The sequence below is a fragment of the Amphiura filiformis genome, chromosome 1 (genome assembly GCF_039555335.1).
Source record: "Amphiura filiformis chromosome 1, Afil_fr2py, whole genome shotgun sequence".
In the NCBI taxonomy this organism is placed as follows: domain Eukaryota; kingdom Metazoa; phylum Echinodermata; class Ophiuroidea; order Amphilepidida; family Amphiuridae; genus Amphiura; species Amphiura filiformis.
In genome coordinates, this window is record NC_092628.1 from 2123170 (window position 1) to 2150895 (window position 27726).

General features: G+C 36.4%; 1 protein-coding gene across 1 annotated transcript in view; it reads right to left on the reverse strand.

The window, feature by feature from the left end:
• Nucleotides 1–629: 629 nt before the first annotated feature.
• LOC140169461 (protein wntless homolog) overlaps nucleotides 630–27726 on the reverse strand; it is an 83245-nt gene continuing 56148 nt past the window's right edge. Inside the window, exon 12 of the mRNA XM_072192724.1 lies at nucleotides 630–1816. Within this exon, the coding sequence (XP_072048825.1) occupies nucleotides 1659–1816 (158 nt within the window). The 3' untranslated portion in view covers nucleotides 630–1658. The remainder of the gene's footprint in view (nucleotides 1817–27726) is intronic.

Below are 27726 nucleotides of genomic sequence, written 5' to 3' on the forward strand. Positions count from 1 at the left end.
ACCAAAAATAATACTCAACTTTACACTAAAAACTTACCCGATTGTTGAAAAAACCTATTTATATGATTCGATGCATTTAAAAATCGGCAGTTAATTTACTTTAGTTTTGCGATCCCGAGTTCTGAGAGGCAAAACTGACTTAAAAAACAGCGATGAAAAAATTGCTGTTGCAACTTCGATACCGATTAATTTCAGTGATTTATCAAAACTGGCCGGGGTAAAGAGAAGTAGTGCTGGGCTCATATATACTACACCGGAAGAATGTCGCCATCTGTTTGCAATGACAACTCAACGTTTGCTAATCGGACTATCAATTGATTTGCCCAGCTCTGAATTTATGGTTCTGATTTGCCTTATTTGGATAGCGATGTACCTTATTTGGAGACGATCAGACAATTTATTTTCGTGAAATTTATGCAAGTGAGTTTAAAGATTTTCGACCCATTGATATACCAAAATCTGATTTAGACCCCATTTGAATACCAATTTTAACTTACTACCCATGCGTATACCACAAAAACGGAAAAATAAGGGGTCATTGATATACCAAGCGGTCGAAAATGCGACCCATGTTTTGCGGCACGCCCCCGTATGGCCATTTGTACTGAGTACCCCCCCCCGGGGCTTTTGCAAAGGTATGAACAATCACATCAATTAGAAAATTTATTGAGAAACTTAAAACCTTGGATGTGGCAGCATTTCAAAGTTATCCAAATTGGAGGAGCAAAATTGATCAAAAATTGGGATTTTTCAAATGCACAATAAGGGAATTAAATCAACTCTAAATGCACCAGCAACACATGCTGGTATGTGAAGTTGAATGTTTATAGGCCAACACTCTAAAATTACCTTATATTTAGCCCTTTAAAATGAGTTAATACTGTCATTTTCACACCAATTTTTGATTTGCATTGCCATGGCAATGAGAACCTTGTGGATCCTCATGATAGATGATAGGATAAACATCTTGACCAAGGACCTCAAAACCTGACAAAAATTTCAGTCAAGTTGAACAAACTTCATTTTTACTTTGTCCGCCCATGCTGGACGGATCTGAACCCTGATTCTTATGCCATCTAAACATTTTCTTTTCCTTTGGTGTCTTTTATTTTACCAAATTGTATGGTAGATTACTGTATTTTACCCAGTAAAATACCATTGGTTTAATTTACTTACCGATTTAGAACACTGAATTGAGGGCTAAACAGCTCAGATTTTATGACTACAATGAATTTTGCTTCACGTTATAGGCATTGAGTTGTACTGAGAACTATCTTAGAGCTTTTGAAACGGATGCACATTAATCTAGTTTCATAAGCATCATGCTATAGTAAACATAACTCCTTGGGAAGGGTGACAAGACAATCAAACACTGTGAATATGTGTGACAAAAAAAGTTTCTTTTTGATGACTTGGCAAGTAATGATTCTAGGCATTCGAGATCATGGTTTACCTTCTTACTGGCCAATTTGAATTTGAATCCAAGAAGGGTATACTTTATGTCAAAATCATTTAGACGGCAAACGTTGGCATAAGAGATGATTTTGTAAGAGTAACATATCCCAAAAGGGCATAACTTGATAAGATGGTAGTGTGAAATAGTTGACCATGCATATTACACCATCATATATGAGTGGTGCCCCCTGGGTCCTTATCATCTAGTCTGCAGCAGCCTTAGAGAGCAACATGTAAGACTCGGCCAATGCTGATCCAGCTTGCGTCTGTGGGGGCGCTGTCTGGGTTTCTCCTCCAGTGCTGGTTGAGGGCACACTCTGGTCCAATTCAAATTCAACATTACTCCCAGAATTGGCATCTCCTGTATTAAAATAGACAAAAATTGGACAAAAAAAATTCAATAAATTTAATAACTTATTTGGGCATGCTGAACTTATGTTTTTCATCGAATATCACACGAACTCAGATATACTCTGTGTCAATTGGAAAACCAGAATACAATTCAACTTACTTATTTCTTGGGATATTTTATGTAAGATGCAGCTACTGATTTGGTAAGTTTTGTCATTTTCAAAGTGGCTATTTCCACTTGAAAACCTTTTCAAAAAGGCTGCAAAAATGCTCTTACTTTAGCATTAACATTAGCCATACAAACAAGGGGCGAATAACAGCTGAGACTTGAGACCGGAAAGTCCAGCTTAGTCCATTACAGTCAGGTCACTGACTCCATCTCACTTGGTTGCATTAAAGACGCTCAAATGGACAATCTATTTGAAATTCACACTCCCTGTGGAAGATTAAGCTAGAGTCTGTCAGAGAGGGATTATGGATTTCAAATAGAATAGCCAATCGGGTAAGGGCTATTCCAGCTGAAATCCATACACCCCCTATGAAGACATGACCTTAATATTCCACACAAGGAATGTGAAGTTCAAATGGGGGTTACCTGAATGGGTGACTCAATTTGAAATCTACACTCCCTGTGTGGAAGATTAATGTCATATCTTCCAGAGGGTGTATAGATTTCAACTGGAATAGCCCATTAAACCTGCTCAAATCTGAGCAGCAGTGAGCTGAAATAATTAGGTGTGTTTTCTGTTGCTGTCAGTATATCCTGAATTCGCAAATGTAAAATCAACTGAATTTTGGGAATAAGTTTTTTCGTGGATATCTACTGAAACATACCATAAAAAAGGGAGCTAGAATCACAAATTACTCCTTTCAGAGTTGTCTTACCTCTCCACACACGGTTGTCGACTGAAGACAACAATTTTTTTAGAAACCCACAATTTTCAGAATTGTAAATTTTCATGACTATATTTGGTATCAGCATGAAAATGCTGATTCATTATTTTTTCTCTTATTCACTCATCTCCTCACTCTCTCTCTCTTTTGACCACCTTTCTCCCTCTCTTTCTCTTATTTCCCTCTCTCTCATTCTCTTCTCCCTATCGCTCAATTCTCTTGTCTTTTTTCATTGCTTTGCGTAATGGCCATGCCCTAACATAAAAAGTTTTTGAGATATTTTCTTAAAATATCAAGAACCATTGAACAAATACTGGGCTTGTTTGTAGTCATTTTATTGTATTTTCCAAATATGATCATGAAAATGTACAATTCTGACATTTTTGAATATTGAATGCAACATGTCATTTGCAGTCAACACCTGTGTGGAGGTTATTTGTGATTGTATGTCTCCATATTGTACCCATTCTCCTCTGTTTCTACTATACTAAAATGCAGCAAACCTTTTACGAGCGCGACTACCGTGATGTTGCAAATTCGGCGCTAACAACGCGTACGGCGCACAGTTCATTCATAAATTTCCACTCGGCAACAACAGATCGCCTCAGCAGCCAATCAGAGACAAGTGCGTGCAACGCAGTAAATATGCGATGTATCCTTACACTACGCGCTCGTCTAAGGTTTACTGCATTTCAGTATACTGTTCTTTGCAATAACTCATATATAATGTAATCATTCATTGAAATTCATCTACAAAAACAACTGTATATTTCAATTAAAATGCAAATAACTTAAAACAAAGTAATAATGTACCATTTAACTTATACAGCATGTAAGTTATTGAATGAATTATTGATGAGGTTGAGAACCATTGTTTCCAGGCATTGCATTCTTTGCAGACCTTTTGTACAAACCCAATCCACTGTGATTTAGAGCATAAATGCATCAAGCAAAACAAGTCTGATATCAGGTAAATTGATTTTGAAATTAATACTCTACACATGGCTACTCAACTACTAGTATATGTGCTTCAAATTTCCAGGATCTGTGTTTGAACTCATTTTTCATGCCGATTCCAGTTATGGTAATGAATTGTAATACTTTTGAAGTTTTTAACAATATTGTAAAATTTTGAAAGTTGCATCCATGCAAAGGTTTAATATAAGCTGTTTTGTTTTATATTATTCTCAGGAACGACCTATTATACTTGGATGGCGGTATTATGTATAAAGCATTTGCAGCGTGTAATTTAACCATGTACAAATTGAAACTTATTTTTGTGTTGAAGCCACAATGCATGATCTTTTTAAATGAACTTGGTAACTTTTTATTCTCAAACCTGATTTTATTGGTATATTTGTTATGGTAACACATGTCACAACTTACACTTAACTGGAATCGGCCAATTTACTGTGATTGTAGAACAACAGAGCAACTTCAAATTAATGCATTTTAAAAAACATGGATTTCATGCATGGATTTCAACTCATAGCCCTTTCAGTACCCCCTCTAGAGCTGAGTTACTTTATTCCTATATATACTATATTCTTATTTGAAGGTCCTTGCAGTTTAACCCTCAAGACACAAATTTCAGCTCATTTCATCTTCTACAATCTTGCAATTTTTGTAGTATTTCATATGGTTAATGAAAAAGAGAAGTTCTTCACTGGTACATTCAAAATCTCCATTTTGATGATACATGTAGTGTCATGGTGTTGAGTCTATCAATCAGAGCATTAGTACTATATATATGAGCAATAACTAGATAAAGTACCAGTAAGTATGAATCATAATGAATTGCAATACTGAAATCATCAATTATGATTCTCAGTGATCATTCCTAAAGATATCCAACCATCCCCCTTTAAGACCAATGACTCAATACCAGTAAGTAAGTGTGAATCATGATGACCTATACTGAAATCATCAATTACGATTCTCAGTGAACATCCCTTAAGATAACAGAAAAGCAATCTATGAGTGATAAATCTACTTTTCTCTTCCCATGCATCATGTCCTTATCAAGCTAATGCTAGTGATGCCACACAGTGCCTTATTCCTATCCGAACACTTAGGCTACTTCTGAAACACGCTTCTCACTCGGAAAACAGCAAACATCCTTGCTACAATTAACTACTTTCACAAGTTTCCATTTTGATGGCAAGGTCTTTTTTCATTTTGCTGATTTTCAGAGATTTTCATATCGGACCCACCCATTTCTATACCTGAAGCCCAGATTTTGGGCAAACTTTTACACAAATGAGAATATTTTTTTAATTAAATTGAGCTAATTTCCAGATAAATATCAGACAACTTGAAAAAGAAACATCCTAATACCAGAAGACCAGGCTATACCAGTTGAAATCCACACACACCCTATGGAAGGGGTTCCCTTAATCTTCCTCACAGGGAATGTGAATTCAAATGGAGTTACCTGAATAGGTGACTCCATTTGAAATGTAAACCCCCTTTGTGGGAGATTAAGTTCATGTCCGAGCATAGCGAGGCCGTGAGGCCTCCCTACCCTTGGGCTCGCTTCGCTCGCTATTCGAGAGGCGTCGCGGTTTGTGGAATGGGTCTAGTTTTAATCTGACATAGGGGGTGTATGGATTTTAACTGGAACAGCCCAATAGAGCCTGTTCAGCAGTAAGTCCCATACTGCCGTTTAGAATTGTGGGTACATTATTTTTGCTATACATTGGGCTTACACCACCTTGATGTGGTGCTTGCCACACTTTGGGACTAAATAACTGGCAACTCTGTCGTATGCTACTTATTACAGCAAACACTTTTCACAGGCTGGTGGAGTATAACACTTGGATGGACGATGAACTCAAGTATGCATAACGGCATGTGAAGTTGATGGTATAGATAATTCATTCAGTAAAAAAAAATGTGACCCGATCTGATCCACTCAGGCCAAAGTCAGAAATTTTGAAAATTGAGTTACTACCACTACTAACTTGCTCAGTACCTACACCGACTGTTGAATCCCCAGGTCTGTTGAATACTTAGTTCCCAAGTTATGAACCTATTATGTCCATTTTCTTACACAAAAGTTGGCAACCATGAGAGTTACCAAATAGCGTGGAAAAGGGGACATATTTTTACCTAATGGGAACTACTGTCTGTCTTACAGTACCTCCGATTGGTGAATGAGATGATATAATCATCTGAGAAACCAATCAAAATAGAGCTTATACCAGAATTCTTCAATAGACTTCTGCCTTTATCTTACAATGCCTCTGAATGGCTAATTACACGATATCATCATCTGAGTAACCAATCAAAATAAAGCTTATTATAGAACGCTTCAATGTAATATGTTATCAGTGCTAACACTTTGATGGGATGACCGTATATAAAACCCTAAGGTATGTTATCATCGGAGCTATAAAAAGACAGAAAGAAAGAAAACAAGCGATGTCTTTGTAACTTCAGCTGTTCATATACAGTGCAATATGCAGTAATGGCAGGGTCAGTGTATTTGATTCAATGATATTATACAAGTTAAATATTTAGCCAAAATTAATAACTCCCTGGGATATTTATGTTATCTAGCAATGCATATTAATGCTTCACACACCAAGGTGGTAAGTACTTGGTGCTTATAGAACACTGTATGACATTAGCTCCAGATATATATCTGAAAGCCATATTGTACAATCTTATAATATGAAATTGGTTAATTTTTTTCAAACCTGATTTGTTTGCATATTTGTTTACACATATCCCATATTGCACCTAAATGGAATCAGCCAAATTTGTTGTGTTTGTAGGTGAACAGAGCAAAGTTTTTTTTTATTATGACTTAAGAAAGAAAGAAGGAGAAATGCTCGCCTCACCATGATCTACAAAGTCACAAATAAACTCATAGCAATATCCATGCCAAACTACTTAACACCAAGAACCAGAACTACTCGTAGCAGTCAGCATCATCACTTTACACGACTCGGCTCATCATCACATATAATACATGTAAGCACAGTTTTTTACCGAAGACACTACAGGACTGGGATGCGCTTCCGCAAATCACCATTGAACTGCCCACTGTGGAGCAGTTCAAGGAAGCCATCGAAGCAAACTAATTCCATGGCAGATGTTTTTTACTTGCACCAAATGAACTTGCACCTGTAAATAGAAGAGGCTGAAGAGCACAGAGCACATTCGTCCACTGCTAGAAGCACCGCACAGCAGTCCCTCATCCAGTTGCTGAACAGGCTTTTGATGAGAAAATGCGTAGAAGTAGAAGAAGTTATGTCCTCCCATAGAACTACATGTTAAATGGCTAAAATAACCAGTGGGATGTCTTTCACTTTACATTGCTATTTCAGCTTAAAATGGACAGTAACCCTTCCTGGCAGCTATTACTAATATTATTTCAACATTTTGAATAAGAGCATTAAAGTACAACTTTTGATTTTGTTCTGTCTTCAGGTTTACGATCACCGTTTCTTTCATTCTCAACTGATTTCAGCAAATGAGGTCTTGAATCAAAGCTAAAGGGTACAAGTATTGGCTGGTGGCTTTAAATTTGACATATTTGTCTTAGTTTAGGATATACAGGGTGAACATTACTGGTTCCAAAGTAATCCTTTTGCGGTCGGTATTTGATACTGATAGATGTACATGAAAGAGTTTTCATTGGATGATTAAATATCCTAAAAAAGAAAGCAACTCAATCAATAATAGCACCATTCAAGTCACGTTAAATTCCCCTGTGGTGAATTCCTATTGGCGATGAGGTATAAAATGGGCTATTTTGGTTGAAATCCATACACCCCTATAGCAGATACAACTTTACTGTCCCACACAGGGGGGGGGATTTCAAATGGAGTCAGCCATTCAGGTAACCCCATTTAAAATTCACACTTTCTGTGGTGGACACTAAGGTCATGTCTTCCAAAGAGGGTGTATGGATTTCAAGTAGAATAGCCCACTGGTCTATTCATAAGCCATATTTTTGTAATTGTCACACCCATCTCTTACTTCCATGGTTAAATTGAATTCTGTAACTGGTCACTTTGTCCACTTGTCAGTGTCCCATGTGAAAAGTCTCCTGATCCCTTCCCATAATATATTCACATTCAATTCTCTAATTCACTTCAATGTACCCTGAAGGCAGGCAGATTATGTGAGCAGTGATATTTATGAGTCTTAATTTATGCTGTGGTCTTATCCTAAGGGGTGTTAACATTGATTTCTACTGGAGACAAGATTGCCTGCCAACAATCGGCTATTATAGTTGATATCCACACACACCCTATGAAAAACATGACATTGATTCCTCATACAGGGAGTGTAGATTTCAAATGGAGCTGCCCATTCAGGTAACTTAATTCAAAGTATATACATACCCCTGTGTGATTAAGGTCATGTCTTCCATTGGGGTGAATGGATTTCAACTTGAACAGCCCATTTCTGCTGCATTGCGGGTAATAAAAAATTATAGAAAAGTCGCCCAATACTTCTCTTAATAATTGGTTTCTATGGGCTAAGAAATTATACTGAAAGTCTCTGTAGCCAATTTTGAAAATGGGATAGGAAGCTGCCAAAGGTCAAGAAGAAAGTCTTCAAAAGTCACCCAATTGGGCTACCAAATCACAGCTTACCTAGAGTACACCGACTGTAAACTAGCTATGGGCCAGAACAGAGGATGATTTAAGGAAGCCCCATAATGCACTGTAAAAGTGTTCTCATTAGAGTTTCAACTGCCACTTTACTTTTCAAATCCCATTGAACTCTGTGCAAAAGATGTTGTTTTAGAATTGCCCGTGTGTCATTATTACTTGGTCGATTTCAGATCTAAAGTGATGTATGCATGAAGGATAATTCACACCTTCTGTAGATAACATAAAATGTGAAATCGACCAACTTTTTGAAGGTATTTTTACTGTAAATATATCTGTCCAAATTCAAATTTAACCATGCATGTGTGTATGCAGTGGGCGGGCAATGGTGTCATGTTCACTCACACAGCTGTGCTAACCGCAAGACTTGCTGAGAAGTGCTTAAATCATCCTCTGGGGCCAGAATTCAAACTTGCAGACAGATCAGTGGTATGTATGTGATGTGGATAAAGCCAACCAGGAACATCTCAGCACTGAATTGGTAAAATAACACTTTAGAATTGTTACAGAGCCGGCCTTCAAGTTTGATAAACTAACAAAATGGCCATTACAAGGCATACTATGTAAAGGAATAAAAATAATGTTAAATCAGTGTAGAATGTCCATGCATATTTCATAGAACTGTACACTGTGTCTACAGGTATTTGTATAACTGGTCAATGTTCTACAGTCTTCATCTTCCTTAGTCATTCATTACTAATATTCTTAGAAAGGAGATTCTCAGCATATTTGATGTCTTGGTTACCTGGTTACAATGTACTAAGGTAAGCTTATCTCTGTCATATCATCAGCAAACAAGACATTACAAAGAATAATTCTTGTACACTTAACATGTCCAGGAGGCATTTTCTTATAAATATAGATGAGGGATCATATCAACTTATCAGCTTTCGATCATTTGATCTAGAGAATAGTTCACTTACTAGGTAATTCTTTTAAAAGTGTCATTGACATTAACGTGTGTTCTCCAACTGAGAGATACAAGTTGTATTTTCCATTAAAATTTCTTTCAAGTTGACCTCAAGTAACCTTTGACCTTGAACACCACCATTACATGAAAGTTCCTTTAGTACAGCTATAACTCAAATTAGTTCCAATATGGTTTGAATTGTTCATGTGAGACCATTTTGTTCATTTTCAGCCCATTTTTCAGGTTGACCTCAAAATGACCTTTAACATCTTCTTCTCCTTACGCTCAACACCTCTGGTGGGCTGAAGGGGTGTATGGATTTCAACTACAACCATGCATGGTCAAAATGTGTTGGGACACTTACGGAAAACGTATACTATATTATGGCCTTATTTCCCTAATTTTAATGCAATGAAATGGAGGTTTCTTTGGTGTCAAGCGGTCAAGCCTATACCTTTTCCTACCACCCCTTCCCCACCAATCGATGTTGGGTGCCACTAGACATGCATGACTAAAAATGTAGGATTCAACATTGATCCGGGGAAGTGGGAGGCTTATTTACATTACCCTACCAAAACTGTCCCAATACTTATGACCACCACTGTAGAATATCTCAAATTTGTCAGCCTCTTATTGCCAAATTCATTTCTAAGTGTTTTGAGGAATAGAACAAAATTAATGCAGGAAGCACTCTTCAATAAAAACATTTAGCCACCATTCTAAGGATATCATGAAATCTGATTGGTGACTTCCAACATGAGCTTACAGTAGATGCAAAATGGGAGTCAACCTGCAATCTTAGAAATAATTGTTCAAACACTTTAAATGCCTCATTGGAAATGGCCCCCTTCTATCCCTGTAGTATATGCTCATCTTCACCATATCTTCTCCAAGTCCCAACATTGACCGGTGGGGAAAGTGAGGGGTATACGGCAGATGATCATAATTCTTATTTTCCAGTCACTCATACCATGCGCACTGTACTAAGAAGAACATGGGAATAAGAACAGGTGTTCGAACATTTTTTTTGCGGGATTGTGAGCAGAAAAATTCAACTTGGCTGTAAAGCTGTAAAGTGATTTACATATATTAGGAGGCTTACAATATCATTGAGAAGTAAAATACTTGTAAACAAGTGATTTAATTCTCTCACTAGTTGAGGGCACACATTTCCTTTCCTTAAAACCCCTAATGAAGGCAAGACTTGTGTTGAAGTATACTTGAACATTACAAACCGGACGGAATGTAAACATGTTATGTGATAGTAATGTTATATGATCCATGTTGAAGTGTTTTTCTGCTTGATGGTCTTCATTCTTGTTTCCACCATTGATGTATGATTTCCATTAGCAATGAGAGAGGCCAGCTTAGTTAAGTGAACATTCAAAACAAACAAAACATTAGATTTCTTAACCCTATCCACGCTGGTGTCGACAGCAGATGACAAGGTCCAAATTTTCTTTGAAAATTAAAAAAAAAACCATTACTATATTTGGTATCAGAATGAAAAATGCATAAGAATGAGTAGCAATAAGCCCATTATTGGTTCAGTGAGTTCAGTGGTTCTTAATATAGCTCTTGATATTTTCAGAAAACATGTCGAAACTTGTACTTTTTATGTTGAAGCCTACGGGTAGCACACAAAGATTTAATGGATGGATAGTCATTCACAAAATTGCGGACTGACTGAGAATAAATTATCTATTGCTTTTTATCAAAAGTTTTGCATCCATAATTTTGAACTTCAAAACTTTCAGGATAAATATGGACAAAAAATTCAAAAAATTGCCATACCATATTGTGTTGCCAGTCATGTCAGTGATTGCTAAATTGCATGGACTTTAGAAACGTATTATGACTCAAATCCAGTTCATTGCCTAATTATGGTAGAATTTCTGATCCACCTTGCTCATCATTAAACATCATTATACACATACATGCATCTAAAGATGCTACATGATCCATATCTGCATCTTTTACATCTTACTGATTATTACCATGCTTGCCATGTCTCATGTTCATTATCAAATAATACCCCTGGGCCCAAGGAAAATTATGTAGGCCTAGCATTATAATATAAATTAGCATCGATTTAAAGAAATTATGGCAGTTTCTATTCATTTCTTTTTACAAATCAAATTGGGTTTGGGTCAGGTTCCCATGCGTAGATGGGACTAATGCTAGACTACTTTACAGTCACTTTTTGATTACTGATATCAAAATATAAATGTCACAAAGGAACAAAAAGGTATTATTGCATGACTAGCAATACGGAAATTCTGGGGAAATCATTTTCACTAAGGGTATGACGTTTAAAACAATTTTCCAAAAATATCCAATCTCAGTGAAGGCCCAGCAAAATGTGTTGAAATAAATTTCAATTTCTTTTTGTTATAGTCCCGAGCAGGGACTAGATTTCTTTTAATAGCACATTCACGGGAGCACATTTTGTTACTTTTAGCAGAGAACTCCTTGCAAGAGAATTAGGAATTGGGAACCCAATCAGATTCAAGAATACCCATAGGACAGGGCAGGGATCTGTTTTCAGTCCTTTCATACACATTCCCTGGTCTAACCACAGATAGTGAAGGAGTAGCATCCTATATACAAATCATGAACTGGGTCTTGGGACCAAATAAGAAAATAAACACTGAATAGCATTTCATAATGTTCCCATAACAAGTCTCAGCTGCTGAATTAAATGACATGTTAACACTGCATTAACTCAACATGAATGTCATCAATGGGGTGCGGAAGATTGGGCTATTCCAGTTGAAATCCATACACCCCCTATGGAAGACATGCCCTTAATTTCTCACATGGGGTTGGTAGGTTATAAATGGAGTCACCAATTTCGGTTCCCCAATCTGTACAGGTCCATGGACCATACACTCCCTATTAGCATGTTTCTATTGGGGTCCATTATCTGGAATATACTGGCTAAGACATTCTCCAGATAATGGGTGAGAGTTTTTCCAGGAATTTATCTTTCTTGCAGAAGGCAGAGAAATTATCCTGATAATGCCAATGGAAACTGACATCATTCCGAAAAACTGCACATGCAGGGGAGAAACTGGAAATTGACATGGTGATGTGATCACAACATGTGTTTTGTTTATCATTTCATTGGCTATGTTTTGAAGGCAATCAGAAAAATTGCTTTAAACATTGCAAAAAGAGGCATAAGACTATTTAATAAATCAGAAATCGCAGCTGAAAATCCTTCTTTCGCATGGTCAACTGAAGGAACAGTTTCCCCATACAATCTGCTTGCCGAGGGTTGATTGCAGTATAGTGGGGACCGGTATACAACATATTTTGTAATACTAATAGTCATGTCTCCAAACTGAGCATTGAAATTGAATCTCTAGGCTAATCTCTACTGTGTTGCGTAGTCGGATTTATCTTCCAAATTCATTTGAAGGTAGTATTATTAAATGTAAATTATTTTCAGGTTGACCTCAAAATGACCTTTAACATCTTCTTCTCCTTACAGCTCAACACCTCTGGTGGGCTAAAGGGGTGTATGGATTTTCAACTACAACCATGCATGGTCAAAATGTGTTGGGACACTTACGGAAAACGTACACATATTTTCTTATTTCCCTAAGAATATGACCTTTTGCCAGCAAGTGTAATGATTGGGCCATGGCTGCTTGTATTTTGTGGTAACAGTCCCCAATAAAAATTGCCCGTTAGCACCATTCTCAACTATTACCCAGTAAACAAATTCACTGTAAAAAATCTGGATGCTCAATAGAAACACACTATATGACTGGTTTGTGAGTTTTGTGTTGTGTTCTAAATCTTATGTTGAAGTCTATGGCAGCAAGCAAAGCATTAAGCTATATGACTGGTTTGTGGGTTTTGTGTTGTGTTCTAAATCTTATGTTGAAGTCTATGGCAGCAAGCAAAGCATTAAGCATGCTCTTGTTGTTTCTGACCCTTTTCTACAATTCCTGCCAAAACATGTACAATGATGAATCACAAAGGTAGTATGTAGCACTAATGACTTACAAAAATCATCAAAATCAGTTACCATGGTTACAGGTGGAAGGGAAATGAAGCTAAATTGAGTGCATATCGTTTATCACATTCGCCTCTAGGTTTTAAATGTTGTTACATAAACAAACTTTTAAATGCAATGACTTTAATAAAAGAAATTTGTTATTCTATGCTCCCTGTATCAAATTTCACTTATATTTTGTTAGAATATTTGCCAATACCCAGAAGAACATGATTCTATTAAAGATGCAAGTCATATGTTGCTGTTGACCCAGTTTCATAAAACCACCATTTAAGTTTCTGAAAATAACTACAAGCAGAAAATGTTTACTTATTCTCAATGGGCTGATCTAAATTTGTAAAATTAATAACTTTTTGAAAAATCAACAAAAAATAGGGCACTATTTATTTGTGCATTTACACATTCATTTCCTTTGAGAGTTGTTTCATTTTTTGGGCTGTTCAATGAGCCTTTATATCTTTTCAGTTTCTGGAAGTCTATTGCTCAGATAAGAAAATGGAAGGTATTAATTATGAGAGTTGATTTGTAACTTGACTCATTAAAAAGGATTGTGTATCAATCCATATTGTTTCAATAGAGGTGGGTGTCAATCATACTCATATCTGTCATCATTAAAGGCTGCCAGATAATACAAGATTATAACTTGGATCAGACAAGTGGTCAAGCGCCCCTCGCTTATGATGTCTCTTATCCTAATAACACTTTTACAAAACTTTTATACTCAACTCTTGAAACAGATTCATCAGGATCGTTCATAGTTCAATTAAAGTAGAAAAGGTTCTTTTTCAGATCCAATTATTCTGGTACTTACTCAGAAATATTTCAATTCCTATCAGGAATCTTGATCACCCTGGAAACACGTTCTGACAATCTCTCAACATAGCTATGTTCTTTTCAAGAAACACAGGTTTTCCACTTGTTTCAAACCCCACCGCACACTACGAAACCTACTTGTACACCCTAAGGACAAACGCGACCCATTGCAGACAGCAGAGGCTATTTACGAAATACCGTGCCAAAACTGTCCCAAAACATATATTGGTGAAACTGGTCGCTTGTTCGGTACAAGACTTTCAGAACATAAAACAGAAACTGAGAAAGTGAGTGCAAAAAAGCTTTACTAGGGCTCAAAGAAAAGCCTCAACATCAGAAATTCATAAATCAGCAATAGCAGAACATGTAGCAGCAAAAAATCACGTAATTGGGTGGGAGGAGGCACAGATCATTGACCAAGAAGCAGACAAAACAACACGCTGGCTGAAGGAGGCAATCTGGATAAGAAGTAGGGGCATAACACCATGAACAAAGACGAGGGGCTTACAAACTAGACAAGATCTACGATCAACTCATCAACAAACGGCAACCAGGAAGTTTGGAAACGTCATCAAGACCAAACAGTGTTGCCGTTTCATCAAACATCTAGAAACACCACAACATAGTGATCAAGATTCCTGATAGGAATTGAAATATTTCTGAGTAAGTACCAGAATAATTGGATCTGAAAAAGAACCTTTTCTACTTTAATTTTATACTCAAATTAAAACTTTGATGTTAATCAGGTCCACATTAATGTGACACTTTTACTCAAATTAAAACTTTGATGTCATTTAATCCACATATAATATGTATAATAATTCAGGCTCTCTCTTCCAAGCTCACATGTTCAGTCTGTCGGTGTTACTAGTTTATGTTTCTTTGTCATCTTTTAGATTACTTTCTTTCAAACCTTTTACTATTTTGTTCATGAAAAAATCTGTCACTATTTCATGTGATTATTAAGTTTTAAATAATACTTACTACCGGTATGTTTTAAGTTATACATACTTTAAGTAATACTAAGCTGTGTTTTGTTCTGTGCCTTGAGCACCTCCCCACATAGGGGGATTTTAGTGAATTACAAAATGCCATTCTTGTTATTATTATTACTACATTTTGCTCATTATTGCAACCTGCTAGCAATTCTACTTTGCATATTATGTGTTTTAGATTCATGTGGGACATAATGTACTGCAGTTTTACTACCAATTTGAAAATAGCATAGTAGCTATGAGAAATTACACAAGTCTCAGTGGGTGTAAATAACAATAATATTATTATATTTAAAATCCATATCTTCCACAGGAGTAGGAGTCTGATGGAATGAACACATTAGGCAGCTCCATTAGAATTTCATGCACCCTGATTTAACCTACATCTTCCACAGAGGGAGGCTGAGTTTCCAATAGAGTTGGTTAATGTGCTTATACCAATGAAATTCATACTCCACCTGTGGAAGATATTTCTAACATCTTCCGCAGGGGAGTGGATTAGCCCAATAATAAGAGCAATTTATAATGTGCAACATGCACTAGCCTCAATGTGCAAGAAAAAAACATTGCATACATACAAAATATACCATTAAAACAAGCAATAAAGCACTATAGATCATCATTTAAAATACAGGGTATTGAAGCTATTTTGTAAATAAATGAGTCTTAAGCAATGACTTGGAAATGTTCACAGATGAAGCCGTCCAAAAGAGGAGACTGAAGGTATGAGGCTGTTGAAAGTTCCTGTAGCCATAAAATTTTGAAATAGTAGTTAGAGTCACAGAATGAGTTGATAAAGCTTCATGAGTTCATAAGATAACCTGCGGCCATGTCATGAGAGTAAGGGTGGTAATGTGGTAACCATTTAAACAGGAACAGAATCATGCGTACCCAATTTGCATTGTCTATCAATATCTTTTAAACAACAAAAGTGATTTTTACAGATCGTAATCATCTCTTTTCTTCTGTATTCTATCAGAAAACATTGAGTACTTGGGATTTCCACATCAATTATGTAAATCTACTCATCGTTGTCTTTGAGGTCCAACTGTCAAAACATAACCTGTCAACTTATTGTTTTGTCAGAGGGATAAAACAATATCTTATTACAGAAACTAAGCTGCTGCTCTACTAAAAATCACAATGCCATGTTTCTAATGGTATTTCAGTTCACAAACCACTGGGGCTGCATAGGATGATACCTGTATATATCTGTAACATTTACTGGTAAAATCTTTACTATATTACTGCAATAAATTATCAATTTCTGGAAAATATTTTTTGTCACCAATTTACCAAATGTACTTAGTAACTAATGACTAATAATTATATCAATTAAGTTATTATTGATGGCAATTTATTCCACTATGCAATTATCATAATGGCTCCATGTGAAGTATTTTACAAATGATATTTATGATTCTACTAATGTTTCTATGTATTAATCCCAATCCATTTTCCCACACAATCTGCTTGTATTCTATGATTATTTTGCCCAAGGCTAAAAGCTATCAGTTACTATCTCCTTGTCAAATTGTTTTCTCACATACTATAGACAGAAATTATAGCTTTTTCATGCAAATGATTATTGTTTAGTACGGTACTAATAACCTGTAACTATTGTATTTCATATCATTTATTGTATTTCATATCATTTATTGTATTTCATATCATTTATTGTATTTCATATCATTTACTGTATTTCATATCATTTCAAATTGGAAAAAAACTGGAAAAACAAGAAAGTTTCTCAAGATGATATTAAGCCCAAATTGGGCTATTCCAGCTGAAATCCATATGTGACACGCATCAAGGGAAATGAGTCGGATGTCGCTAATATTGATTTTGAGATATTGGCAAAGAAAGTGTTAAAATTCTTTTGTTTTATATTGTTTTCAGCGATTGATAAATTGGTGTAACTTCAGAAAGAAAAGTCGTATCAACATGGGGTTTTCAGTTTCTGAAAGCTCTAAATGTACTCTTTAGAAACATGTGTAAAACATGTGACTCATTCCCCTTGATCATGTCACATATATACCCTATGAAAGACATGACCTTAATCTAACATAAGGAGTGTGAATTTTAAATGGAATTACCTGAATGGTTAACTCCATTTGAAATCTTCCAAAGGGGTGCATGGATTGCCTGCCAGTGGATCTGGAATAGCCCAGTAAGTAACTTTTATGTAGTTTTGGTTCCTAAGAAATAACATTAATAACTTAACTTGCTTTAAAAACAAAATACTTTCATCAAGTGGACTTAATTTGATCAATATTTCATCATTATTTTAGTTATTAAATAATTTATTTACTTATTTATGTATTAACTATTATTAGTATTAATGGTTCACCTGATACATTGTGTTTCACATGAGGAACTTTGATCAATGACTATTTTAGGAGTGCTCTGGGGTTTAAAGAAATACCTGAAATTTACATTTAGAACACAAATCAGAACTAGACTAAGCTGTGGTCTAACCCACGAACACAGCCGTGTTGTTACCCCTAATGACATTTGACCCCAAAATATATGAAAACGGCCATAGACATTGGCTAATGCCAATGCATGGGTGCATGTGGCACCACTTTGCTATGTTAATTGTGGCAGAAGGGCATTTTGAAGGTTTTTCGTCTCAGACCGGAAGTGACCCCTTAATGACATTTGACCCCAAATAAAAAATACCACATATGAATTGGGTACCCACAATTCATGTGTGAACATACCGTTACTGTCCTATGTTTTTCTTAGCAAATAAAAAATTTTGACGGTTTTTCGTTTTATACCGGAAGTGACCCCTTAATGACATTTGACCCCAAATAAAAAAATACCACATATGAATTGGGTACCCACAATTCATGTGTGAACATACCGATACTGTCCTATGTTTTTCTTAGCAAATAAAAAAAATTGAAGGTTTTTCGTTTTATACCGGAAGTGACCCCTTAATGACCTTTGATCCCAAATCTGTCAGGACCCCATAGACACTGGGTAATAACAATGCATGTGTGCAAGTGGTGTCACTGTCCCACGTAATTTGTGGGAGAAGAAGCATTTTAAACGTATTTCAGATATACCGAAGTGGCCACTTAATGACCTTTGACCCTAAATATAAAAATACCACATATACACAGTATAACTACAATTTATGTGTGAACATACCGTTACTGTCCTATGTTTTTCTTAGCAAATAAAATTTTTGAAAGTTTTTCGTTTTATACCGAAGTGACCCCTTAATGACCTTTGACCCCAAATCTGTGAGGACCCTATAGACACTGGATAATAACAATGCATGTGTGCAAGTGGTGTCACTGTCCTACGGAATCTGAGAGGGAAGAAGCATTTTTAGTTGAGATCACGTTTTTGACCCCTATGACCTCTGCGTGACCTTTGACCCCACGAGTTTCATATGACATGTAGGGGCATGGTCAATGATGGTTATGACCAAGTTAGGTCAAAATCGGTGTAAGCATGTAAGTGCTAGAGCAAATGAAGTGGTCGGCAGAAAGAAGAAGAAAGAAAGAAGAAAGAAAGAAGAACTAGTGGCAAATGGTGGTCATAGACCACAAACCTAGCTGGGGCGTGTTGGTGTTGTGGAGGTATCTGACCCCTGCAAAAGGTTCCAAAAATGTTCCCCTGGTCATGAGGTTTGTTGTCACCGAGTTTGAGTCCCGTATTCCTTACAGATGTCCAGAAAGTGCAATTTTGATATTTGACCCCAGATGACCTTTGACCTGACCCCTGCAAAATGTTCCAAATATGTTCCCCTGGTCATCAAGTTTGTTGTCACCAAGTTTGAGCGCCGCACCCCTTAAAGATGTCCAGAAAATACATTTATACGATTTGACCTCTGCATGACCTTTGACCTGACCCCTGCAAAATGTTCCCCTGATCGTGAGATATGTTTTCACAGAGTTTGGGCCCCATAACCCTTACAGATATCCAGAAAATTAAATTATAAAATTTGACCCCAGATAACCTTTGACCTGACTCCTGCAAAGTGTTCCAAAATGTCCCCCTGATCATTAAGGTTGTTGTCACCAAGTCTGAGCCTCGTACCCCTTACAGATGTCCAGGAAATTCATTTCTAAAATTTGACCTCTGCATGACCTTTGACCTGACCCGTGCAAATTGTTCCCCGGTCATGAGATTTGTTGTCACCGAGTTTGATCCCCATACGTCTTACAGATGTCCAGATAATGCAATTCTAAGATTTTTCCCTTTAATGACCTTTTGACCCCAATTCTGTATGCAAGCTCTAGGTGCGGGGTATAGCCGATGCATATATGCAAATGACATCATTGTACTATATAATATGTGGCAGAAGAAGCATTTTGAAGGTATTTGGTTAAATACAGGAAATGCCCCCTTAATGACCATTTACCCCAATTCCGTTTAGACCCTATGGGCGCTGGATATAGCTAATACATATGTGCAAGTTACGTAATTGTAGGGTGTAACATGCAGGAGGAGAAGCATTTTCAAATTTATTGCCAGAAAGAAGAAGAAGGAAAGAAGAACTAGTGGCAAATGGTGGTCATAGACCACAAACCTAGCTGGGGCATGTTGGTGTTTTGGAGGTATCTGACCCCTGCAAAATGTTCCAAAAATGTTCCCCTGGTCATGAGGTTTGTTGTCACCGAGTTTGAGTCCCATACGACTTGCAGATGCCCAGAAAGTTAAATTTTACGATTTGACCCAGATGACCTTTGACCTGACCCCTGTACAGCATTCCAAAGTGTTCCCCTGGTCAGTAGATTTGTTATCACAGAGTTTGAGCCCCGTATCCCTTACAGATGTCCAGAAAATGCATTTCTAAAATTTGACCTCTTCATGACCTTTGACCTGACCCCTTCAAACTGTTCCCATGTTCATGAGATTTGTTGTCACTGAGTTTGAGCCCCATACCCCATACAGATATACAGAAAATGAAATTATATGATTTGACCCCAGTTAACCTTTGACATGACCCCTGCAAGGTGTTCCAAAATATTCCCCTGATCATTAAGTTTGTTGTCACAGAGTTAGAGCACTGTACCCCTTACAGATGTCCAGAAAATGCATTTCTAAAATTTGACCTCTGCATGACCTTTGACCTGACCCCTGTAAAATGTTCCCCAGGTAATGAGATTTGTTGTCACTGAGTGTGAGCCCCACACCCCTTACAGATATCGAGATAAGGCAAAATAGATTTTACCCCCTTAATGACCTTTGACCCCAATTATGTGTGCAAGGTGTGGGCACTGGGTAAAGTCGATGCACATGTGTAAGTGACGTCATTGTGCTATGTAATATGTGGCAGAAGAAGCATTTTGAAGGTATTTGATTATGTACCGTAATGCCCCCTTAATGACCTTTGACCCCAATTCTGTTTGCACCCTATGGGCATTGGATATAGCCGATACATATGTGCAAGTTACGTAATTGTAGGGTGTAACATGTAGGAGGAGAAGCATTTTGAAATTAATTGCCAGAAAGAAAGAAAGAAAAAGAAAGAAAGAAGAAAGATCCGATAGTAAAACAGTACCTAGCTCGGTGGGTTGGAAACCCCCCAGCTAGGTAAAGATCCGATAACAAAACAGTACCTAGCTCGGGGTTGAAAACCCCAGCTAGGTAAAGAACCTGTAAGAAAAAAGACACAGCCGTGACTAACGTCACGGCTGTGTAAAAAGCAAATGAAATCTATATAAATAAACAAACAATGACATTGCCAACATTCACAAATGAATGAAAACAATTGTAATATTTTATACTACAGCAAACTAGCATATTCTTTTTTGTATCTTCCAAATCTGTACTTCTTTGCAGAGAAGATAGGCTTCTGATCCTTTGCAACATGACACATCACCTCATTTCCTCAAATAACACTTGCATTACTTTGTACAGGTTCCCTTTGTTTTCATTTTGAGAATAGACTGGTGAAACATGGGTCAATAGTCAAGAAATAAACACATTTTGCAAGATCGGGATCTGCTCTTTTCACTGCGGTTAAGTTACTAGTATGACCTATGTTGCACTAGATAGCAAAAGTACCGAAAATTTAAATAGAAGAAATACATTGTGGGAAGTGTATGATATCTTCTCTTTTTGTTTTGTTGGATCTTATCTAACCTGAAGATTGCCCAAAATCAAGTTGAATGTTGGTAGAATTAATTTGGAGATTATGCTATATAAAAGATTTCTTATTAAGAAATGCTTTCATTTATTCAAGCAACATTATGTGTACACAGAAGTGTAGATTCATACATAGTGGCAGATAAAATGAGAATAATTTTAAGTTATTCTCCACATTATGTTCACATCTCAGAGAAAATGATTAATAGCTGTTTCAGAAAATGCCTTTAAAGCATTTAGAATGTGAAAGTCTGTAAAATGTAAAATAAAAATTCATTACGCCAATATCTGACTTGTTCACACCACACTGAAGGGAATCTACACTTACTGAAATTCTGTACAATTCATACGAAGCTGTCACATACTCCTGGTTAAACTCTTGTTTTTGCTGTAATTTAAATCAAATTTGAATTACTCATCTGGTTTAATTTAACGTTTCAAGCCTCTTCAACAGTGCAATCAAATGCAAGCCAAACACCTGTGTATCATGTGTTCTATATCCATCCTCGTAATCAATATCATTCTTTTATTCTCTTTAAATTTCTTGTTTTCTTCAGATTTTTTTTATCAAAGTGAAGTGGTACTGTCAAACACAGATATAACTGTAGTAAAGCCCAAAATGTTATAGGGTGATACCATTTGAAATCCACATACCCCTATGAATGACATGACTACACAGGGGGTGCATATTTCTAATGGAGTCACCAAGTCAGGTAACCCGATTAGAAATTCACACTCCCTGTGTGGAAGATTAAGGTTATGGGGTGCATGGATTTCAACTGGCATAGCCAAATGTGGATAATTTTGCTCACGATAACCTTGTCATATATCTGCCAATGACACAATACTTGAAAGCTAACTTTTCTTTTGAAGAAGAGGATATTAGTTTAAGTTTTTACTTGTCTGATAATATCCTGTTTGATTGACTTAAACCATTTAAAGACCTGGCAGGTCTTTACAATAAGTTGCTACCCAAGTGATTAGAATCAAGGTTAGGTTTTGTGGTTTGGGATTGGGTTAGGGTATGGTTAGGCTTTAGGTTTAGGATTAGTGTTAAAATTAGGTAGGTTTTTCAATTTAGGATTAGGAAAAAGTTGGGGTTTTAGAGTTAGGATTATGGTAAAGTTGGGGTTTTATACTTTTTATACTTTTTTTCAGGTTGAAGTTTTAGTGTTAGGATAAGGGTAAAGTTTGTTTTAGGGTTGGGGTAAGGTTAGGTTTAAAGGTTGGAATTAGGATTAGGACTAAACGAATTAGGATTAGATTTATGGTTACATTTTAAGTAAGCAAGAATTTGGATATTCCATTTAAAATTCACAATACCTCTGTGGAAAATGCTATAAATGTTTTCCACAGGAGGAGTATGAATTTCAAATGGAATGAACACATTAGGTAACAACTCTATTTAATACACCCTCTGAAAATGATTCATCTTTCCCAGAGGGAGGAAAAGTTTCAAACAGAATTAGTTAATGTGCTAATTCTACTTGAAATTCCATGGGGAAATCTTTCTACAACCTTCAACAGGGGGAGTGTAGCCTTAAAATGGATCAACCATTACTATTCCTACATGTACCTAAATGTAGTGATATGGGAATGAATAAATCTTTACAGCAGGAAGTCACAATTGAATGGTTATTCTCTACATTCAAATCGTTGCTTCCACTTGCGTCAATTTTGATTTGTTCACAATTCTATACTAAGTTGTTCCACCAAACTCAACAGTTACGATTTAACTGTGCAATTTCATATTATTATTTGCTCATTGAATGAGTCACTAAATGTTTGTTTTAAATTTTTGGATACAGTTCTCCATATTATTGTAATTGCTTAGTTTAACCGTGTAATTTATTTATAAAGAGGGTGCAACATACATCTGTGGATTCTGCTTTTTGTTGTACCTCATCCACTTTTGTTGTTCATTTTTGATGGAAAATAAATAAATTTGATTGATTGATTGATTGATTGAATGCATGGTTGGCATTGACATGATAAATTTAGAGCTTCTTTTAGCACAGTTATAATTTTTCAATTTATGACGTGTCTAAGCATCATCTTAGCACAATGTGAGTTTAGAATATTCCAAGTTTTCAAATGCATTTCAATTCATGATAATGTGCTTCATTGTATACTTCTTGGCCTCTATTTCTAACAATACTTGACTAAGACCGTACATTTAACCTAAATTCCCAGTTACCAAAAAGCCTTCATTCAATCCAATGAGATTATTAAGGCTTTGTCCCGGGGGATCACTCACATAAATGGTCTGTACGCATGCATGACCAAAAAAACAAGTAAAAGGGGGTGTTTTTTAGGCAAAGGCAAGTTACGCGATGACGCGTTTAGGGTCTAAAAACAGAGATTTTCAAGAATAAGGGTAGTTTTCTGAAACTGGACAACTTGTTTAGGGTACCTTTTCAAATTTTTGGTAAATTATGAGTCCAAAAAGGGTACATTTGTTGCATTTTCACCAGCCAAAAACTCATTAGGGGGTAAATTCTACACTAAATTACCTTATTAAGGGGCTAAATTTGCTGGTAGGGTAAAACTCGTTTAGGGGGTGTTTGAAAAAATTTGGTCACGCATGCGTACACTGTCATATTTGAGTGGCCCCGGGGGCTTTGTGTATCATGCCATACAAGTGTTGCCATGTTTCTCACCGAATCTGTAATTTGGTAGCCAAATTGATGGGTGACCTTTGAGGGGTTACCTTACCATTGACTTATGACCATTAAGTGTGTGTGCGTAGGCTAGTACTTTCAGTGTCCTCCCCTAGCTATTTAAAGCTGCATCTAATGAAATGAGCAATGGCGTCACTGCCATATCGGGGTGAAAAATGGTATACTATTACATTTTACAGACATGTTCCCTTTATTTTCATGTTGAGAATAAGACTGGCTAAACATGGTTTGATAGTCAAAATATAAACATATTTTACAAGATCTGGATGTGCTCTGTTCATTGAGGTACTTTTTGCCACTATCGACCCATGTTGCTGCACTAGATAGCAAATCAGTACAGAAAATTGAAATGGAAGAAATGCATTCTGGGAAGTGTACGATATCTTCTCTGGGCTTCATTATTAGCCATAATGATCTCATTCCCCATGGCATAGCTCATTGACCCCCCCCCCCATTAAACAAGCAATGCTCAAACTGTGACCTCAAGTTGTCAAACATGAGTTTATTTACCCAACATACTATCCAAACATTGTTTGTATGAGTGTCCTAGAGAATGTCATGTTTGAGTAAGATCCTAGAGCTTATTCTAAAGGGAAGATATGTGATGTGATCAAGCAAAATCAGTCGGAACTCAGAAATATTACATTTTCAGTTTCTTATAGGATAGTAAAAAGCATTACAAAGCTGCATTTTGCAGAAAACTGCATTAAAATTGAACAAACAGTTCCAAAGATATGAGCAATTAGAGAGTTTCCAAAACAAGAGGAAACAAAAGGAAATATTTCCTTTGTTTGGCTATATCTCAAAATCAATATTTCCGAGTTCCGACTGATTTTGCTTGATCGCATCACATATGTGATGTGATCAAGCTTAAGCAGCCAGTAGTCACATATATACTGACAGCCAAACAAAGATAATAATTTCTTTCGTTACATATTTTTTTATTGGAAATTCTTCAACTATTCATATCTTTGGAACTAAATGTTCAATTTCAATGCAAAATGTAGCTTTGCAAATGCTTTATACAATCATGTAAAAAACTGAAAATTGAATATGCTTGACTTCATACTGATTTTACTTGATCATACCACATAGAAACAATGGCAAATCCTTCTGTTTTATACGATGTCCCACCCCAAGGAATATGGGATATGATGCCATGATACATTCTTATACATGGTTCATTCAATTTTTATGGAAGTTACCCTAAATCCCTTATATTGGACTAAATTCAATTTCAAATTCACTCTCCTCCTGTGAAAGATTGTGCTGAAGTCTTCTACACAGGGGGTATGGGTTTCAAATAGAACAGGCAATTGGGTAACTGCTATTTAAAATAGTCACTCCAATTGTGGAAGATCTAGGTAACACTAAATAGGGTCAATACGCCTATTCTCGGTCACACGCCTATTCTCGGTCAGTTAGCGATTTGAACAACCGCTGACGATCGTTGCTTTAATTTCAGCCGTGTCTTCAGAACGAATCATTTAGCCGTACCGGGGCTGCAGGTTTTGGTGACTTTTTAATATCACGGCAGCACAGTTCACCTCAAATGATAGATTTTGAGATTGTATGGTGACCTGAAATATCGGCATTTAAAAAAAATAATGACGTCATTTAAGAGGGGATATTGTAATATAATCAGTGATGCGAAATTGTAGATGCATTTTAAAGCTGTAATTTTAACAAGTTGATCCACCTGCATCGTAAATAACACCATAGCAAATGATTGGTGTTGTGTTTATGTAAATTCCCATAGAAACAGGGGTGTCCGAGAATAGGCATACGAATTCCGTTGGCATTCCTATTCTCGGTCAGTGTTCCCAAGTATGAGCTATGTTGACATTGTTGTTGCCATGTGTCCTACAAATGACCATGCATGAGCAAATGAGAAGTGTTGCATTTTGCTCTGCAGGCTTAAATTGGGCCTATAGCCATTTGTCGAATACAAATGAGCGAGGAGAAATTATTTGTGACCGCCGCCCCTCCCTCCTCTACCCCTTACCCCATCCCCTAACCTGTCGATTTTCGAGCTTTTTCGGTCGGAAAAATTGGGTCAACAATGTCACATTTCTGGCGGCAAAAATGGTTCCTGCCCTGGACCGAGAAAGGCTCTATATATGACTTGCGCAGATTACATACACCATCTTCCCTGGCCTACACGTGCTATTAGTGCAATTTTGTCATTACTTTATATACATGTTAGCACAAATAGCACCGCTATTTTCATGGATATGCTATCTCTGTGCAATTGACAGTGTTATTTTTTGAGGACTTAGAAAAAAACCATTAGGGACATTAAAAATAGCTTTAAATGTTAATTTTAGCGCAGTTATCATGGTTATGCTATTTTTGAGTTCTCCTATTACTTGGAGGGGTGTTATTAGCGCTGTTGTGCTATTCTTATGGTTAGACCTTATAGCGTGATATTAGCGCTATGGTGCTATTCTTAAAATGGTTAGGCCTTATAGCGTGCTATTAGTGCTATTGTGCTCTGGAAATTGTTTTGGCCTTAGGCGGCATATAGCGCGTTATTATCGCAATAATGTTATTTATTATCGCAATAATAATTATTGTACACTTGGAGGGTGCTATTAGCGCTATTGTGCTATTCTTAAAATGACCTAGACCTTATAGCGTGCTATTAGCGCTATTGTGCTATTCTTCAAGGGGGCACAACACTAAATCCTTCCGCATTTGGTGTAACCTTGTATAATTCCGGTTAAAACTAGCGCCTGAGCAAAATGTATCAGCCTCTCGTGGCTACTAAATTCAAGTGAATCGTGCTTGTTTTTATGGGAACAACAGAGTAGGACCTCAACATTAAAAAATCTATTCAATAAATGTTTCAAATCGATTGTGAATTAGTGACAGGCTGTCGGAATAATATCAAGGCCGGAACTGGTAAGGAGGCAATTGTCGGTCAGAAGCATAAAAATTTTGACTTTCATCGCTTGGATGCTAAATTGGTCAATTTGGCGCCCTAAGGTATGTTCCGTAGTTACGCCACTGATCGATCTGAAGTGGTATTGATACCAAAATGAATTCATTTTCATAAGTAAAACGTGAGTTTTGGTGATTTGTATGTGCCCTACCCTTAATATTGTTATTATTTTATGTTGCTACACATGGAAATTAAACCTTTTTTCCACATTTTATGTCTATCTACCTGACAACTAATGGTTTAATTGCTTTTAAAATGATTACTAGAAAGTTAGAACAACCAATTAGCTACATATTGATACCGAAATGAATTCATTTTCATCAGCAAAACTTGAGTTTTTCGTGATTTGTATGTCCCCTACCCCTTAATATTGTCATATTTTATGCTGTTAGATATGGAATATTAACATATTTCTCATATATTATGTTTAACTACCTGACAACTAATGGTTTAAATGCTTTTAAAATAATGCTAGAAAATGAGAACAATCAAATAGCTACATATTGATACCAAAATGAATTCATTTTCATCCGCAAAACTTGAGTTTTGGTGATTTCAATGTCCCCTATCCCTTAATATTGTCATATTTTACGCTGTTAGACATGTAATATTAACATTTTCAGTATATTTTATGTCTATCTAGCTGACAACTAATGGTTTAATTGCTTTTAAAATAATAATAGAAAGTTGGAACTATCTATTAGCTACATATTGTTACCAAAATGAATTCATTTTCATCAGTAAGACCTATGTTTTGGTGATTTGTATGTCCCCCTACCCCTTAATATTGTCATATTTTACGCTTCTACACTTGAAAAATTGATATTTTTTTACATATTTAAGTCTATACAGCTAACAACTAATGGTAATTTTGCTTTAAAAGATTACAAGAACCAAATAGCTATGTATTGATGC